This window comes from Megalobrama amblycephala, linkage group LG7, assembly GCF_018812025.1.
Source record: "Megalobrama amblycephala isolate DHTTF-2021 linkage group LG7, ASM1881202v1, whole genome shotgun sequence".
Taxonomy (NCBI): Eukaryota; Metazoa; Chordata; class Actinopteri; order Cypriniformes; family Xenocyprididae; genus Megalobrama; species Megalobrama amblycephala.
Window position 1 is genome coordinate 11,699,004 of NC_063050.1, and position 20,570 is coordinate 11,719,573.

General features: G+C 36.9%; 2 protein-coding genes across 2 annotated transcripts in view; one reads left to right on the plus strand and one right to left on the minus strand.

Moving 5' to 3' along the window:
* Positions 1–20,570, minus strand: part of LOC125271359 (complement C3-like) — a 731,185-nt gene that overhangs the window by 76,419 nt on the left and 634,196 nt on the right. The gene's annotated exons all lie outside the window — the stretch shown is intronic.
* LOC125271348 (complement C3-like) overlaps positions 1–20,570 on the plus strand; it is a 79,509-nt gene that overhangs the window by 8,969 nt on the left and 49,970 nt on the right. The window contains exons 8-17 of the mRNA XM_048195410.1: positions 3,074–3,176; positions 3,303–3,423; positions 8,693–8,808; positions 9,513–9,659; positions 9,817–10,020; positions 10,161–10,352; positions 10,437–10,589; positions 10,675–10,804; positions 14,830–14,901; positions 15,076–15,273. Of these exons, the coding sequence (XP_048051367.1) occupies positions 3,074–3,176; positions 3,303–3,423; positions 8,693–8,808; positions 9,513–9,659; positions 9,817–10,020; positions 10,161–10,352; positions 10,437–10,589; positions 10,675–10,804; positions 14,830–14,901; positions 15,076–15,273 (1,436 nt within the window). The remainder of the gene's footprint in view (positions 1–3,073; positions 3,177–3,302; positions 3,424–8,692; positions 8,809–9,512; positions 9,660–9,816; positions 10,021–10,160; positions 10,353–10,436; positions 10,590–10,674; positions 10,805–14,829; positions 14,902–15,075; positions 15,274–20,570) is intronic.

Genomic DNA, 20,570 nt, shown 5'->3' on the forward strand with positions numbered 1-20,570 from the left:
CTCCAAGCGCAGCTCTGGACTACAGCGCTCACCAGCGCAGTAGTTTTGCAAATACAGTACAAGAAATCTCGATGGAGGTGGGTAATTTTCAAAAAATTTCGAAATCCTCCAGTGTGACTTCTCCTACGTCGAATGTCAAATTGTCTTAATTTTTCAAGACAAGCCATTTTCAAAATTAACGATAGAGATGTCGTTGTTAGCCACCATTTCAGTCCCATGTGTAACGCAGCTCACTGTCATCGAATGTGTATGTTTTGATGATTTAAAACTCCGGACAAGTTTTCATGCGTGCGTCCGTTTTTAACGCGTCTTGACTGTCGTGCAGTCTGACATTAATGACAGCTGAGATCCCACAGTGTGACATGAGGATCATGTTCGTACAGTCTGACAAGCAACCATCGTAAAGGACTCAGTGTGAACCCGGCTTAAATTAAATTTTCAACCAACCATATTTCATGCTTTCAAAAAAGGGATCAAAGACCCCCCTTTTTAAACTTTATTTTAACAGTAAGCATTGTGTAGAAAGATGGACATTGTGTAGTTGAACTCTTGACCCTTGACATTTGTTGAGTTGCTTTTTTATCAGCAATTGCAGGTGTTTTCAGAAAACATTTCTGCACTGATAAAGCAGATCAATGTGTCTGTTTTAGTAACAGATTAATGACAGCACTAAAATGGTAATTTTCCTGTAATTACTGATTTAAGGAAATGCTATTGGGAAATATAAAATGCGAAAAAGAACATTTGTAACACCGTTGTTGCATTTCAGATGCTGAATGTTGATGTGAGTGTCTAAATAACACTATCATTGTTAATTTTTTGTTTAAAACATTGTTTTGTGTCATTTATACACTCACAGACATCAACATTTGGCATATGAAACACAACAATGGTGACATGCTTCATGCCAGCATACAAAACACATTCATGGTTCCCAGCATGTATTGTGACATTAATAATTTTCTTTTGATTGTCATCATTGTTGAGGTTTGTATGATGAGTGCTGATGTCTTAGTGTGTCATTTTCAACTTCTAAATAGTTTTGGACAATATTGCGCAAGACACTTCAGTGTTACAAATGATTTTTGTCACATCGTTTGAGTTTATTATTTCTTCCTCACATAACATTTCAATTCCAAAAATAAGCAAAACTACAAAAAATGCAATCATTTAAATCACTTCAGTGCATTTGTTTGTCTGTTATTAAAACAGACACGTTGATCTTCTTTATCAGTGCAGAAATGTTTTCTGAAAACACCTGCAATTGCTGATAAAAAAAAAAAAAAAGTAATTCAACAGGAGTCAAGAGTCAAGAGTTCAACTAAAGCAACCACCAACCTCCATGATGGTGACCTCAAACGAAACATCTAAACTTCTGTTAATTCTCAGTAAGAGCTTCTGTAGACGTGTGACAGAAATAAAGTCAGTCTGGTTAGTAATAAGTGAAGCTGGTAATGCTGTTTGTGGAGTTGTTTAATCAGATCTTCAGAGATTTAATGTCTTTTATCTTCAGTTCATCTAAGGCTGTGGCTGAAGAAAGTTGTATTTTGTGTTCTTATTTCTCTTTCTTTCAGTGTTTGTTCACAGCAGGTGTTTGAGTGATTGAAAGAATGTTTCAGGAACATCATACTAACCTTTAAATAACATTCTACTAACATTAAGGAAACTGAACATTTTCATGTTCTTGGAATGTTACAAATCAACGTTCCTAGAATGTTGAATTTTAGATCAAAATGAAGTTGTAAGAACATTTGAGGAACGTTATACCTTATAAAAACGTTCTTGTAACGTCAAGAAAACTTTTTTTACGTTCCCAGAACCAACACTGAATATTTAGAGAACGTTCTTATAACAAAATTCTGTTAGCTTGGTTTCAGACTGGTCACGTCCGTAACGTTGTTTTTTCCTCATAAATGCGAACACGAAAAATGAAATAAAATAATTATTTTATGCTCTGTGGAGAGCCAACCCTTCTTCATTCGGTGGGCAGTATTACTTTTGGTTCGCACAATGTAATTCACAGAATTCCTAAAAAAATATGTTGTTACCCAAAACTTGGTGACTTTTTTGTCATGTCCGTAATGCATGTGTATTTCCCTCATCTAAAATATAAAACTGTTGTATAGACTGACATTTTTCTAATGTTGGGACTCCTTTAGTAAGGGATTATGAAAATATAAATAGACAGTTCAATATGTTGGTATTAAATACATTCTTTGAGCGTTTATATTTCAAGTTTTGACTCCAAATGTCACGTCCATAGCGGTGGAATTGCCCTAAACCAGTTTTATTGAAGGAAATAAAGATAGAGCTATTGGAAACGCTTCAAATGTTATTTTTAATGTGATGATCACAAACATGTGTTCATCCTTCTGAGAGTGTCCCCATTTGAAAAACCGAACATTTAAAAATGTAGGAAATCCAACATTTGATAGAAAACACTTTTATTTAAAAATAAAAAAAAGACAGTAGTTACCACTATAACCAGCAGGTGGCGGCAGAGTAGCATTTATTTGCACATATTTGCCATTTCTTGTAATAGTTTTTTTCACTTAGTTTCGCTTTTGAATAAATTCTATTGTTAGAAGTTTGTTGTTGGATTCGGCCGACTAACTTACAAATAGTGTATTTGAAATAATACTGAGTCCACCTTAATGCCATGCCTGCTATTTAAGTGACTATATTCTGATTATAAACTAAACTAAAAGTATTACACTATTGATGCTCAAAACACCATCACTTGCAGAAGTTCTAAAGAATGCTCCGTGCATATAGTCATTTGTAAATCCGACAAGCAGTGTTTGAGATTTCAGGATTTCCCCATTCAAATAGATAGGACTTGGATTCCCTAAACAGCTGCCTGGAAGAATGTCGATTGAACAGACTTAATTTGGTTACACCAACTAAAGTAATTTTAAGGGTCAGACTGAAGTTAAAAAGTTAAATGGTTCATTTCCTTCTTCTGTGGAACAGAAAACACCCAAGCTGCTCTTTTTCTATGCAATGAAAGTAGATGTGAATAAGGGATAGCCATCGGCACTGTTGTTTTTACAGCAGAAATTTTATTTTTTAGGTATCTGTTCGGACAGAAGTTGGAAGGAAATGCATTTGTGGTGTTTGGTGTGATGGACGGTGAGAAGAAAACAAGTATTCCTGCATCTCTTCAAAGAGTTCAGGTGAGAGAAATTAAACAGTTTACAAGTTAAGATCAATCTAATTTCTCTTCACCTAGAGGATGACTTAAATAAAGCATTAGAAGTGCTTTTTACTTTGATATTCATGTCTTTCTCATATATGAATAGATAAGGAAAGGAGCAGGTACTGCACAACTGACCAGGGAGATGATCACTAAAACCTTTCCAAAAATTGACCAGCTGGTTGGACGATCAATCTATGTTTCAGTCAGTCTTTTAACAGAAAGTGGTAAGTCATGACAGATACTGAACATCTGTATACACATTTACATGCCTGTGTGTGATCCTACACTCTTAGAAAGGATGTGTTAAAACTGACTTAAACTGTGTTAAATTCTTACACATCAGTGTGTGAGTTTAGGGACGACGCTTGTTGTGTTAATTCTGACACATTCATTGAGTCAGTGATTTTAAGACCGTAAATGTGTCAGGAAGGTTAACCAGAGGTGTAGTCCAGACCAGACCCTCCAAGACCGAGACCAAGACCATTCAAGAGGGAAGTTAATGAGATAATTAAGTCATTAATCAAGCAGTAGTGATGAACACCTGCTGTTAACAGGCAGAATCATTGAAGGAAAGAGGAAAACAACAAAATAAAACACCTGTGATACTTCTGAACATGAAGATCAAATTTGCAATGATCTCTTTGTCAAGTCCAGTCAAAAAAGAAAAAGAAAAAAAGTCTTACACATCAGTGCTTGTGTTTTGGGACAACACTTGTGTTAATTTTTACACATTCACTGTGTCAAACACAGACATTAAGAATGTGTCAAAAAGCATTTGTTAAAAACGACTCAAATTGGCTAAATTCTTACACATCAGTGCTTGTGTTTTGGGACAACACTCGTGTTAATTTTGACACATTCTTTGTGTGATGATTTTAACACAGTAAATGTGTCAGGAAGGTGATCTGATGTTCACAAGCAGAATCACCAAAGAAAATCACAATTTTGTTGTCCACAAAAGCGTTAAATCCATGAAATATTGATATATTATCCATTGTTTACATCACATTTCTTCGGAATGATCTGCTCTCCATCATCATTCTTCAAGAAATTATGCAACCTGAGGAGCATTTATGTTGTAAAACTGTATACGATCGTATATATCTCACAAACAATGAGCCCGCATCCAAAGTATAATTTTTCAAAATGCAGCATTGGATTTTATTTATAATATCCAAGCAGTGCTGTCAGAGTTTTATATCCTCCCACCATTGTCATTGTAGTAAATCTCACAAACAACTTTTAGCCAATTCCAAGACGATCCAACAACGCGTGTTCTGTTTATTTTCCGCATGTGTACACATCTACAGAGACGCACATCTGTCTCAAGTATCGACCGCTAACGCAGCAAGCCATATTATTATATAATTGTATAAGATAATCCCGAAAAAGCACAAACAGGGCAGAGATGCCAAATTCAGCAGCTGGAATTAGTTGAGGTAACATGACGGCCCACAGACAGCAGCGCAATTCACCTGTCACTCAAGTGACCACGCCCTTAATTATGCAGAAATTTAAGAAATTTGCCCTTCATGACAACCCCCTCAGAGTTGTCATGAAGGGCAAAATGAGCTGTATAGACCAAAACCACAATGTTTTTTTTCTGCTGTAAAGTTGGCCATTTTAACATGGTGGTGTAGCGAAAATTAACTCAAAGGGGAAATATTAATAATTATTCATAACTCATTATGATTATTAATTATGATTAATTATGAATATGCAAATCCGTTAATCAGATTAACTGGACGTAGCTACATTAAAATTAACATTACAATCAGTTAACCTGTTCGTCCAGTGAACGCTCAGTCTTGATTGTTTATTAATTCTAAGAAATGTCAATTTCCAAGTTATGGAAAAATAATATTTCTTATTGTACTGTACTACTCAGAGCACGTAGTCCGAATCTATCACTTAAGAGGCAATTCATTAGCAGACGGAGTCAGAACCAAACGTGTATTGTGCACAATCTTTATTAACTAACTCACAAACACATAACTAAACTAACAAACAAACACATAACATAACATACACAAAGGGTCATACACACACATACACAAGTCAGAGTGAGTAATGATAGAGTTGAACCGGAAGAGATGCTGTTACTAGAGCTACATGAAATGTCAAAGATAATCTGGAAAGGACTCATCAGTTTCTGTTAGCAATAGCAAAGGTAAGTCTTTACAAATCAATACTAAATCGCTGTTTAGCATTAAAATGTACGATACTTGCAAGATGCCTTTAGGCTGAGGAGCGTTGGATCTGCAGGTTGAGGATAACTCTTGAGGTTATTGTCTGAAGTTGTTGCCAGTCTGTTGGGTGATGAGCACATGGCTGGGTGTTGTAGGCCAGGGGCCTACCAGCCTTGCGGCCGGGCCTAGAGAGGCCGGCCGCAAGGAGACCTGTTCGGTCGTCCAGAAGCAAGGAAGAAGAGAGAGGAGTGGCATGGTTCGCTGGCTTTTAACCTCTGGTCAAAGTCCAACCTCTTAGGAATGATGGGGGCCAATGAAGATGTTGTATTTCCGGGTGACAACACACACCAAGTAGATTAACAAGCTGAGTCTTTGAATAAAACTAATAAAGATTCTTGTAATACTGATGTGTTGCACAGGTATGGACATACCGCATACACAAGCATTTAAATCATCCCGATACGAACGCATAGACACTAAACATGGCATGATTGAAGTTACCGTGCAGGTCATAACATTTAACAATCATCAAACATGTAAATACAATGAGTACAATACAACATCAGTAATAATGGATACCATTTCCTGAGAAGGATTCATTTATAGCACTGTCTGTCTATACATTAATGCCATAGAGTCTGTGTTCTGTGTGGAAAATGCAGGGAAGATGTAGATTTTCTGTGTCTCTACTCTGCACTCCATGCGGCAACCACATTCCTCAGCGCAATAAACTTGTAACTGAAAACTTCCCGGGGGATGGGGACAGACTCCAGAGTGAGCTTAAAACTATTGGTTAACTAACCAATAATTGTGTCTGATTTGCCTCAGTCATTACAGTGGTCAATGAGATTCTGCTCACTTTTGGAGCCTGTCCCTAGAGGCCAGTCGATGAATAGCAGTTTAAGTCACTTCCATATTGGGGGAGGTTGCCACTTGGCCTACACACACATGCATTCACCCACCCTAACGTTGCTGGCCTGAGTCGTTGAGGCCAATAAAAAGGACACACTGGCCTCTTCACTCCAATGAGCAACATAAATAATACAGAGTACCTCGATCCAGGTGTGGGTAAAGCAATCAAGCATGACAAGTGGCCCGCTCTGTTTCTCATTTGCTTCGCCGCCGGGCTACAAAGTCTTCCAAAACGCGGTGCACTATCCAGCAGTGCCAGAGGAACACGGGGACTCAGAGCATTATCTTGTGTTGCAACGATTCTCTTTCGGTGCAAAAGGAACTTGTAATGCAAGCCGATCAGAGCTCTAACCTTTGTCTGTCCTTCAACGATGTCCTGTCCTGTACCAACGATATACTCTTACTCCTAATAACCGTCTTCTCGTCCGAACGCAAACAGTGCTATTTGAGTGATGCTTAGTCACTTAAAATACCCAAATTAGATAGCAAACTATATTAGAAACACTGACAGAGTGAATTCTTGCTGAAAAAACACCCACTTTACTAATAATAATTAAAGGGTTAGTTCACCCAAAAATGAAAATAATGTCATGTATTACTCACCCTCATGTCGTTCTACAGCCATAAGACCTTCGTTCATCTTCAGAACGCAAATTAAGGTATGTTTGATGAAATCTAATGGCTCACTGAGGCCTCTGTTGAGAGCAAAGCCACTGAACTTCTCAAGGTCCATAAATGTACTAAAAACATGTTTAAAACAGTTAATGTGAGCACAGTATTTCTAAACAAATTAACGACTTTTCAACAATATCTAATGATAACCAGTTTCAAAACACTGCTCTGGAATTTTACGAGTCAATTCAGTCGTTCGGAGTTCCAAATTCACGTGATTTCAGCAGTTTAGCTGTTTGATAGGAGATCTGGCAATAGAGGCCTCCCTGAGACATTGGATTTCATCAAAAATATCGCAATTTGTGTTCTGAAGATGAACGAAGGTCTTACGGGTGTAGAACGACATGAAGGTGAGTAATAAGACATTATTTTCATTTTTGGGTGAACTAACCCTTTAATTCAAATTCTTTAAACATTTTAATATACTAAAAATTCTTCTTTAGTACTTCTTACGATAATCTTAAGAACATCTAAGTGTACTCAACTGTGCTATTTTGAGACACCATGAATATTAACTAAAATGTGCTTTTAACATACTATCTAAAAAAAAATAGTATGTTAAAAGCACATTTTAGTTCATATTTAATGGTGTCTCAAAATAGCACAGTTGAGTAAGTAAACAAATACAAGTAAACAAAATAAAATATAATTTAGTAAAAGTTCTGAGTCTGACAAATTTTAATTGCTGCAGTCTATTTAAGGCCTACAGCCAAATCACAGCCATGATGATTAAACTCTATGACAACAACACTCTTTTTTAAGCTAATGCTTGTAATTAGACTAGGTGTGGGGTAAAGGTGTGAACCCAGCTAACAGAAGTTTTTCATAAGAACGTTCTCTAAATATTCAGTTTTGGTTCTGGGAACGTAAAAAAACGTCCAGTTTTCTTGACGTTACAGGAACGTTTTTATAAGGTATAACATTCCTCAAACGTTCTTTCAACTTAATTTTGATCTAAAATTCAACATTTTAGGAACGTTGATTTGTAACATTCGAAGAACATAAAAATGTCCAGTTTCCTTAATGTTAGTAGAATGTTATTTAAAGGTTAGTATGATGTTCCTGAAACATTCTTTCAATCATTCAAACACCTGCTGTGAACAAACACTGAAAGAAAGAGAAATAAGAACACAAACTACAACTTTCTTCAGCCACAGCCTTAGATGAACTGAAGATAAAAGACATTAAATCTCTGAAGATCTGATTAAACAACTCCACAAACAGCATTACCAGCTTCACTTATTACTAACCAGACTGACTTTATTTCTGTCATACGTCTACAGAAGCTCTTATTGAGAATTAACAGAGGTTTAGATGTTTTGTTTGAGGTCACCATCATGGAGGTTGGTGGTTGCTTTAGTTGAGCTCTTGACCCTTGACTATTATAAAGTTGTTTCTTTTGCAAAATACAAAGTACAATATATTTCACTATGGGAATTAAAAAGGTAGGCCTTAGGGTTGCCAATGATGTGCTGTTTTCAATTCCCATGACATTTGAATGGAAGACACCTGTAGAAGTGTTCCAGAAATTGCTCTATTTACCTAATTTATAAACATCTCTTCTCAAGGGGTTTTTTTTTTTTTTTTTTTTTTTTGCAGAATCTTTTGTAAGTAAATTAGAAAGTTGTATTCAGAAATCTACTTTGTCTAACATAGTTTTACTGTAAATTGAGAAAATATCAACGTTGCCATATGCCTTGTGTGTGTGTGTGTGTTTCAGGCAGTGAAATGGTGGAAGCAGAAAGGAGAGGCATTCAGATTGTGACGTCACCATACACCATCCACTTCAAAAAAACACCACAATTCTTCAAACCTGGAATGCCCTTCAGTGTCTCGGTATAAAACAGTAGCTGATGTTAGACATTAATTTCCATAAATTACTATAAAATTGTTACATTGGCTATTCTGGTAAAATAGACCATATCTGGTGTTCAAACCAGCGATTGCTTTCACACAATAAAATGAACACATCAGCACTAAAATGATATCAATAATTGGAAATGACCATAAATGCTGTACTGTTAAAGGGTTAGTTCACCCAGAAATGAAAATTCTGTCATTAATTTCTCACCCTCATGTTGTTCCAAACACGTGAGGATTTCGTTCATCTTTGGAATACAAATAAAAATATTTTTGATGAAATCTGAGAGATTTCTGTAAGGACCACCCGTCGGCCCAAAGAACGGATTCCGACAGCGTGGGCGAAGGTATAAAGCGTGTATGTCTTTTTAGCTCCCCTGTGAAGTTCACTTAATTTTTAGAATTTAGTTTCAATTGTTAGCTGGGACAGACCTTACTACCTGAAGCAACTGGCTGCTGCAGCATTTCTCACCTGTCATTTGCATAAAGCTGAGCATTTCTCAAATTTATGACACTCAACGTCAAGCCTTGTAAAAGAAATTTACCCGTAATTTTACATCTCATCCTGGAAATCTGCCACTGATTTACAGTCAAAAGCCTTTGTTAACTAGAAAGGAACCTGAAAGGTTGCAGAAACTATGGAACAATTTAATTAATTTTTGCTCTGGGTTCTATAACAGGTGTATGTAACAAATCCTGACCAGACACCTGCTGAAAATGTGGAAGTGGAGGTCAATCCTGGAGAGGTCAGAGGACAAACAAAAGCCAATGGCATTGCGAAGGTTACCGTCAACACTGCAGGAGGATCTTCCACACTGGAGATCACTGTAAGACCTGCAAACTCAACTGATGTTCAGTCAGTTTCACTGGTGAACTAGTGGAAAATAGATCAGTTCACAGAAGTTAAACAAAAAACAAAACAAAACAAAAAATGGAGCATATTGTACACAGCACATCAGAAAACAATATATTTACTATTGACAGGCAAAAACCAAAGATCCACAATTAAGCGATGGACAGCAGGCAGAGAAGAAGATGACGGCTCAGGCTTATGTTCCCAAAGGCGACTCCAAGAATTACATGCACATTAGCATTGATGCAGCAGAGCTTCAAATCGGTGATTCAATGACAGTCTATCTGAATGTGGGACAAAGTCCAGGATTTAAAGATCAAGATTTCACCTACATGGTAAAGATTATGGATATTTCTTATTCAGCTGCACCACAAATATATGAATTTATTTTGTCAATATTTTATTACTACCACAGCTTGTGTTTGAAACTGTATCAATATCATAAATACTGTAAACTCGTCTGCCTCATTTTCAGATCTTGAGTAAAGGTCAGATCGTTCAAGCAGACAGATTTAAGAGGAAAGGACAAGCTCTAGTGGCTCTGTCTCTACCTGTAACCAAAGACATGGTGCCGTCCTTCCGCTTCGTGGCTTATTACCATGTGGGCTCGACTGAGGTGGTGTCTGATTCAGTCTGGGTCGACGTGAAGGACACGTGCATGGGAACGGTGGGTCAACTATCACAAGAAATGGCTTGGTGTACCAATCAACTAAGTCTGTTTTACTGACACATCATCTCATTTTAATGACAGCTGAAGCTTCAGGTTGAGGACAAGGAAAATACCTATGGCCCGGGAGATGAGGTCAAGCTGCAGATAACTGGAGATCCTGGAGCTCAAGTTGGGCTGGTGGTGGTGGACAAGGCTGTGCATGTCCTTAACAAGAACAGACTCACTCAGACTCAGGTGAAGTATGTTCCTCAGACATAATGGCACAATCAGCTCTGATTTAAAATGCATGTAACTAGTGTTTTTTTTTTTGCTCCTCTAGATCTGGGACAGAATAGAGAAACATGACACCGGCTGTACGGCAGGAGGTGGAAGGGACAGTATGGGGGTTTTCGGTGATGCAGGTCTGATGTTTGAGTCACACACTGCAGGAGGAACAAACACCAGAACAGGTTTTTTATTATTATTATTTCTTTCAGCTAATGAAAATATTATTGTATTAGCTTAATTTCCCTTAGCAAAAAAATCTTGAGGGTTATTGTCAGGGGTGCAACTGTGACGGACGTAGGGCAGTACGAGCTGTGCGTGTAAACCTTACTCCCCTGGCCTCAAGAGGCACACTAGTGACTGACACTAGAGGCTGTGGTCTTTACCCTCCTTGTTAGCATACCCAGCTCAAACGCTGGAGATCACGGTGTTCGAATCCCGCTCGGAGTGGGTTGAGTAGGACCGGATACACAACTCTAATCAACAAGTTGGGGAGACCAAAACTGAGTGTTGGGCGATGATTGGTGATATATAAAAAAAACACATGCTGCTCTAGCATTTTAACTGTTTCTATATTTTTGTGTTCTTTACTCCACATTGTCATAATTTGTTAGAGATTTTCGTTCACTTAATAAAGTCAGTCTTGTTAGTAATAAGTGAAGCTGGCAATGCTGTTTGTGGAGTTGTTTAAACATCTTCTGCTGAGATTTTCAGTTGATTTCATCTTAAGGCCGGGACACACCAAGTTGATGGTCAGCCGTCGGGCAATGTTGTGCCATTTTTGAGCATTTGTCGGCATAGTTTTTTTTTGTGTGTGTGTGTGTGTTTTTAACACGGTTGGCATTGGACGCCATTGTTTTTTCGGTCAATTCAGTTTCTAAATCACAGTGGGCTAAAAGTGTAATCTCACAGCACACTCACTACGGCTCATACAATGGCCAGTGCTGCATTAAGACTTTGCGGGGCCCTGGGCTAACGCAGATTAGGGCAAACTTTCGGCTTTTAAATTCGGTCAGTTTTATCACGAATAGTGATCGACCGATATATCTGTTTACCGATATTTTTCCCGATATTTAAGCATTTTTCCATAATCGGGTATCGGTTTTGTAATATCGGATTCGCCGATTTACGGCGCCATCTTGTGGGCGTTTTGAGATTTCCGCCATTGCAGCCCGGGCGTCTGAGGAGATCAGTCAACAACAACTCAGTGCACAGGTAAAGTATATGTTCTACTTGGTTTGCTTTAATTAATCAACTTTATTTAACATAACAGACATGCACAAATGAGATCTGAGACATAAATTCCTGATACAGTTAATTTATGCAGCTTGTTTCTAAACAATTGAGACGAACTCATTGAGTCACGTAGTGTAATTCGTCATGTCCTGCCCCAATAAAGACGTAACTTTACATGAATTAAATAAAACAGACATGAATGAGTGCATGTTGAAAATAAAAGCGCTGAATTTAATTCTCTATCTGTTGTATTTGCTCACAATTAGTCTAGAAGAAAAAGTTCGTTCATATTGCTTAGCAACTGACGGATGATCAGGAGGCTTAAGAACGGCCACTGAATGAAACTTTTGACAAGATTATCTTGTTTAAACACCCTAGATTATATTATCATTTACTACATAACAATTATTTCGCTAATACACATATAAATATAGCCTACCGCTTTGTGGAAATTAATTATTTATTATCTCCATGCGCGATCGCGGTTGATTGATTTAGTTATAGTCAAACAGCACTTTGTCAGTTGGCATTTCATGATTTAACGTTAGATTAAATTTAGATCATAAAATGCCAACTGACAAGTGCTGTTTAACTTTATATAGTCTCGGAAAAAAAAGTTCGTTCATATTGCTCAGCACCTGAATGGGTTGATGATCAGGAAGCCTCAAGCACGGCCACTGCATGAAATTTTTGACAAGATTATCTCGTTTAAACACCCTAGATTATATAATCATTTGATTTACTACATAACCATTATTTAGTTAATACAAATATAAATAAATGCAGCTCTGTGGAAATTATTTATTATCTCCACACGCGATCGCGGTTGAGTAGACCAATTTATAGTTTTGTGTAAATGCATAGATAAGTTACAGCACTTTGTCAGAAAGCATTTCAGACTCAGACCCCTCTATTTATTTGTGTATAAATATAAAGTTTTTTTTTGTATGCAAGGAGGGAGTGATTGTTATAAATAAAATGGTTTGTTCAGCTCATTTGTGTTGTAATAATTGTCAAAAACAGAAGTATAACAGTAAATAAATATCGGTTCTGCATATCGGTTATCAGGTACATAAACATGCAAATAATCGGTATCGGTATCGGTTATAAAAAATCAATATCGGTCGATCACTAATCACGAAATGCTGTGCCACTGTCATATTTTCTTACATTTTCATTCGACATGTTGAGTTGACTGTGTCCGCTGTGCCTGTGACTCTTGATTCGGATGAGTGACAATGATGCATTTTAAAATGCGAAAGAGAATTGTCTCGGGGGCCCCCTAGTGTTCGAGGCCCTGGGCTGCATTAGCAGCTTCAATTATTACGATCAAGATGGACTTATTTTTTGTCGTATTTATACAGAAGTTTTTATTGAGATTAGAAGAGGTTTAGATGTTAAGGCTGAGATGACTCTATACTTAATATACACAGATTTTGTGGCTCAGATAAGGTCCAGTTTAGGTTTATTTCTTTGCTCTTGGCTGACATGTGGCATTGCTGTGGCCTGCTTGTGGCTCAGATCTGGCAAACAGAAGTGGCCCACACAAGGACCGTAATTTATTGCAGCATGTGGGCCAGATCATCATGCCACATGTGCCAGATGTGGGCCGGATCTGGGCCGACACAATGTTGCTATCTGGGTTATTTTTGTAATGTTACATACATTTGTATGTAATTTAAGAGAACAGAAAAAATACTGTATAAAAAATACGGTAATTTAAATGAAAATGTGAATTTTTCATTAATGTCATAATACTTAAAATAACAGGTGAGTTGTTAATTTATATATATTGTTTTTAATTTTACAGAGTTTTGAGCATAATTAAAAAGAAAACGACCGTAAAAAATCTGTTATTTTCTGTAAAATTAGGATTTATTTTTACAGTGTGGTTTTCTAACACAGATTTATTTACTTGTGTCCAAATTACTGACAATTAGCTAAAAATAAAACGTTTGAAACTGCATTTAATAATTCTCTAATATAACGATTTCTCTAATGTCACGATTTCACACACTCTAAGAAGAAATGTGTAGAAAAATAACACATATTATGTGTAACACTCTAGTTTACACATTTTGTGTCAATGTTGCATAAAAATGTGTTGGAAGAGTTCAATTGTTTTACACATATTATGTGTAGTTTTAAAATGAACACAACCTGTGTATTTGTTCACAGCATCAACACAATCTGTGCAGCCAAGAACACCTGTAATGTGTTAATATTACACATTAAAGCTAAGAATCATGCTTTCTCTCCCAGTTATTTAAGACAGCTCGAGAGGTCTCTCAAGTGGTTAGAAGTTGCCAGTAGGGGCTTTTGATGGCACTGAGGAGACAGACAAGCGCAAATCTTTCAGGGGAGCAAGAATGTCTTTGAAATGTTTGATGACGAGCAGTTAATCAAACGGTATCGTTTGGACAGGGCAAGCATCATCTTTGTCAGCACTGATTAATGTTGGGCTGAATTGTTTGACTAAGGGGCCTTTCACATATCACTTTTGCACACGCAAATTCATCATTTTAAATGTAGATGCGACATAAAACGCTCATAATAGAAGCGACGCACATGCGGTGTGGTGCGCTCGTTTACCCAGGTGCGCCTATGCCGCGGCGAGATGAAAACATCTCAACTTTTCAGAATGCCGCAAGCGCATCGCAGGTCATGTGACATGAACCAACCAATCAGCTTCGGCCTTTTCGTAACAGCATCGAAAGCTCAGTCGAACAGCTGATCATAGCTGTACAGGGTGGGTTTTTATTTCTCATCTCCATAAATATATCTAGTAGTAAACTCTTCCAACACATTTCTATGCAACATTGACACAAAATGTGTAAACTAGAGTGTTACACATAATATGTGTAATTTTTCTACACATTTCTTCTTAGATTGCAGGCCATCTTGAGTTGAAATGTCTGTATAAATAAAAATTGTTGTGTAATATGCTAATTTATTCAAATGATTTGTCCTCTAGTTCCTGAGTGTCCCGTCCCTGCAAAGAGAAAACGAAGGGCTGAGAGTATCCTGCAGATCACTGGTACACTAGGTGAGGAGCTGGATTTTACTCAGATTTTACTATTGCCACTCAGAGCAGAAAGTATCTTCTGCGCTTTTTTACTGTCTTAAAGATTCAGAGCCCTTCTCATTTAGTTCACTGTTTATATTTTAGGGAGCTTAATTTTCCCCTCATTGTTCTACTACACAAACATTGTCTTTTCAGCTGGTAAATACTCTGGTGAACAGAAGCAGTGCTGCATTGATGGGATGAGAGAGAATAAACTCGGCTACACCTGTGAACGAAGAGCCACCTACATTATAGACGGGCAAGAGTGTGTCAAAGCCTTCCTGCTCTGCTGCAATGAGATGAAAACCCGCAAAAACATGAAGACAGAAGAGGAGGAGCTGATTCTGGCTCGTAGTAAGTATTTTAATGGATTAAGATGGTTACAATATCTTAATTATGACACACTGTAAAATGCCTGTATCATGATACTATTAGAGGAGCTGCTTCTGCAATTATTTATTATGTGTATTATAGGCCAGTAACTGCTTTTTATATTTTGTAGGTGGCATATGTGCTTTTTCAACATTTTTCACCATGTGCTTTATGTTTTGAAACATTTTAAGACATGTTGAGATTCCAGATGTTCTATTTCACTCTTGAGGCCCTATTGAACTATGAAAATATTTTCTTTTAACTAAACAGATTTAGCTGTGAGAAATGGGCCTGGTTTCACAGACAGGGCTGACTATTCTGACTAAAATATACATTTTGTTAAAATATTTGATGTTGGACATTAAATGTGCCTTATGTACAATTTTATACCTACAAGTAAACGCCCCGGTATACTTCAAACGAAGTTCTTTTTCGTTCTTCGTTTAGGGGTAAAACGAAGTTCGAAATGCGTGAACAGCGATATACTGTAAACGAACATCTGACTCCGCCCACACTGCTGAGAGCGACGGTTAGATGAATATGTAAATATGTGCCGTGCACTTTCTTCTTGGTAACAAAATAAACACAACAAAAATGAGAAAACAGCAAGCATTTATTACAGAAAGCATAAGAAAAGTGTCTGATCATAACATGTTAGCATGAGCTCTGCAAAGTAGCACTCCAGTCATGTCACGTCTTCATATAGCACTTTATTCAATAGATTGCTTAAAATCAAGCAGCTTTACAGTATCAAACATGGAAAAACAGTGTTAGTGCCTCTTTGTTTTTAAAAGCACAACTTCATTTTGTACTATAAAGCGGCTATCCAGTGTGTTCATGTTTTCACCCGCGGAGCTCTTACCTCGACGAGCTCAACACACGAAATGAGTCAAGGACGCGTCCCACGTGAGTGAAGGCGGAGCCTCAGCGCACTCCTCCTATTACGTTATCGTCACTGACCAATGGTAGTACGAAGGTGCTTTGCAGCTGGAGCAAACTTTTCCTGAAAGTTTGCTTTGGCAAGTTGTTTCGAACTTCCAAAAAGAACACAAAACAAACTTCGTTTTAGCCTGATTTTGTTTGAAATGACGTCACATCAGTTCGTTCTTCGATTTCGTTTGAAGTATACCGGGGCCTTAAGTGTGATTTTAATTTCTGCTCTTCTAATAACCATAAAAGGTAATACAGCTGTCAAACAAAACAAGAGAGAAATGTATTCATATATTTTAAAACAATCTAATTAAATCTTGGGCACAAAACATATAGCCAGTAAGAAAAGAAAACCTCCCAGCTAACAGAATTTCATTATAAGAACGTTCTCTAAATATTCAGTGTTGGTTCTGGGAACATTAAAAACGTCCAGTTTTCTTGACGTTACAGGAACTTTTATAAGGTATAATGTCCCTCAAATGTTATTTCAACTTAATTTTGATTTAAAATTCAATGTTGCAGGAACGTTGATTTGTAACATTTCAAGAACATTAAAAAATGTCCAGTTTCCTTAAAGGTGCCGAAGAACATGTTTTTAAAAGATGTAATATAAGTCTAAGGTGTCCCCTGAATGTGTCTGTGAAGTTTCAACTTAAAATACCCCATAGTTTGTTTTTTTTTTATTAATTTTTTTAACTGCCTATTTTGGGGCATCATTATAAATGCGCCGATTCAGGGTGTGCGGCCCCTTTAATTCTCGTGGTCCACGCCCCAAGAGCTCGCGCTTGCCTTAAACAACATAAACAAAGTTCACACAGCTAATATAACCCTCAAAATAGATCTTTACAAAGTGTTCATCATGCAGCATGTCTAATCGCGTAAGTATGGTATTTATTTGGATGTTTACATTTGATTCTGAATGAGTTTGATAGTGCTCCATGGCTAAAGCTAACATTACACACTGTTGGAGAGATTTATAAAGAATGAAGTTGTGTTTATGAATTATACAGACTGCAAGTGTTTAAAAATTAAAATAACGACGGCTCTTGTCTCCGTGAATACAGTAAGAAACGATGGTAACTTTAACCACATTTAACAGTACATTAGCAACATGCTAACGAAACATTTAGAAAGACAATTTACAAACATCATTAAAAATATCATGTTATCATGGATCATGTCAGTTATTATTGCTCCATCTGCCATTTTTCGCTATTGTTCTTGCTTGCTTACCTAGTCTGATCACATCAGCTGTGCACAGATCCAGACGTCCTGCCCTTGTGTAATGCTGTGAACATGAGCTGGCATATGCAAATATTAGGGGTGTACATATTAATGATCCCGACTGTTACGTAACAGTCGGTGTTATGTTGAGATTCGCCTGTTCTTCAGAGGTCTTTTAAACAAATTAGATTTACATAAGAAGGAGGAAACAATGGAGTTTGAGACTCACTGTATGTCATTTCCATGTACTGAACTCTTGATATTTAACTATGCCAAGATAAATTCAATTTTTGAATCTAGGGCACCTTTAAAGTTAGTAGAATGTTATTTAAAGGTTAGTATGATGTTCCTGAAACATTCTTTCAATCATTTAAACACCTGCTGTGAACAAACACTGAAAGAAAGAGAAATAAGAACACAAACTACAACTTTCTTCAGCCACAGCCTTAGATGAACTGAAGATAAAAGACATGGGGCGCTACATGGGACGCCTCCCATGTAGGACCCACATGGTTTAGCCCAGATGAAATGAACATTGTTCAGAGTGCACACTACAGGCTGTTAAATGTAACACTGGATCAGTGTTGGATTTAATTAGATAATTAAGTAATTAATTAAGTGATGATTGAGAATTATTGAAGATAGCTGCTGTTAACAAGCAGAATGAACGAAGGAAAGAGTAGAACTTGAACTGACTTCAGCCGCAGCCTTAGATAAAAGAAGACATTAAATCTCTCAAGATCTCAGCAGAGGAGGATTAAACAACTCTATATACAGAAGCTCTTATTGAGAATTAAGAGAGAATTATTATTATTTTTTTTTATGTTACCATCATGGTGATCAGTGTTTACTTTAGTTGGGTAGTTTGACTTGTCTTTGTAATGTTAGAGTTTTTCTGGCTGCTCTAACTGAGTTTGTTATAACAAGAAAAGCAAGAGAAAACACAATCAGATGCTGTGGCTGCTTTGTGATAAGAATATAATCATTGTGTAGTGGCTTAATTCACTGATCTTATGACTGAATTTAATATGAGTAATATCTTATGAACTTTGTTTTATTGTGATTCATATAAAGATCCACCACAGTTTTAATCAGAAAATCTTAACGAGTTTTAAAACAGATTGTACACTAAGCACTTTAAAAAAATGTCTCACGCACAGACATCAAGAATCAGCGTATGAATCTCAACAATGGTGACATTCTTAATGTTGCAATGTATTATTTTTTTTTGCATGATGCACCCAGAATGCATTGTGGCATGAAGCATGTCACCTTTGTTGAGATTCTTGATGTCTGTGTGTGAGAAAGTTTTGCTGGAGTTTTAAAGTGTTTAGTGTACAATGTGTTTTAAAACCTCATTCTGCTTTTCTGATTAAAACTGTTTTATCATTGTATTTCTATCCTTATAAATCTCAGACATCAACATTCGGCATATGAAATACAACAATGGTGACATGCTTCATGCCAGCATACAAAACACATTCAGGGTTCCCAGCATGCATTGTGACGAATTAATTAGGCAGCTGATTTTTTTTTTGTTTGTTTTTTTTGTCACCATTGTTGAGGTTTGTATGATGAGTGCTGATGTCTAAGTGTGTCGTTTTTATCTTCTAAATAATTAAAAAAAAAAAATCCTATTACATTTTAGAGCTTGTTTCCTCTTCACATAACACTTCGATACCAAAAGTAAAGAAAATTATTTATATATATATATATATATATATATAAATATAACCAGTTCATTAAACCACTTTATTGCAGTTATTTGTCTGTCTTTATCAATGCAGAAATGTTTTCTGAAAACACCTGCAATTGCTGATAAAGAAGCAACTTTACAATAGTCAAGGGTCAAGAGCTCAACTACAGCAACAACCAAACCTCCATGATGGTGACCTCAAAAGAAACATGTAAACCTCTGTTAATTCTCAGTAAGAACTTCTGTAGACGTGTGACAGAAATAAAGTTAGTCTGGTTAGTAATAAGTGAAGCTGGTAATGCTGTTTGTGGAGTTGTTTAATCAGATCTTCAGAGATTTAATGTCTTTTATCTTCAGTTCATCTAAGGCTGTGGCTGAAGAAAGTTGTAGTTTGTGTTCTTATTTCTCTTTCTTTCAGTGTTTGTTCACAGCAGGTGTTTGAATGATTGAAAGAATGTTTCAGGAACATCAAACTAACCTTTAAATAACATTCTACTAACATTAAGGAAACTGAACATTTTCATATGCTTGGAATGTTACAAATCAAGTTTGAACTCATTTAAATTTGTTTTATGAAACAGAATTAATAAATAGACAATAAGTCTGACTAACTAAAATAAGCCTGGCTTGTTTTCTGATCTTGTTTTATGAAACAGCCCTCTGTTTTTTGAGTTGTTTAATCATCCTCTACTCTATGGTGGCCGAGAGAGCTCAACGCGCTGCAAATGAAGAAACACATGCAAATAGAAAAAACACCAGCAAATAAAGAAAATATCTTCATCAGTTTGACAACACATGCACTGCAAACTCCACAACACTTACAAAAAGACAAACGCGCTGCAAACTCCAAAGATACAGGTACGTTTGTATTTTTGTAAGTGTTGTGGAGTTTGCAGCGAATTTGTATTTTTGTAAGTGTTGTGGAGTTTGCAGCGCGTTTCACTATTTGTAAGTGTTGTGGAGTTTGCAGCGCGTTTGTCTTTTTGTAAGTGTTGTGGAGTTTGCAGCGCGTTTGTCTTTTTGTAAGTGTTGTGGAGTTTGCAGCGTGTTTCACTATTTGTAAGTGTTGTGGAGTTTGCAGCGCGTTTGTCTTTTTGTAAGTGTTGTGGAGTTTGCAGCGCGTTTGTCTTTTTGTAAGTGTTGTGGAGTTTGCAGCGCGTTTGTCTTTTTGTAAGTGTTGTGGAGTTTGCAGCGCGTTTCACCATTTGTAAGTGTTGTGGAGTTTGCAGCGCGTTTGTCTTTTTTTAAGTGTTGTGGAGTTTGCAGCGCGTTTGTCTTTTTGCAAGTGTTGTGGAGTTTGCAGCGCGTTTGTCTTTTTTTAAGTGTTGTGGAGTTTGCAGCGCGTTTGTCTTTTTGTAAGTGTTGTGGAGTTTGCAGCGCGTTTGTCTTTTTGCAAGTGTTGTGGAGTTTGCAGCGCGTTTGTCTTTTT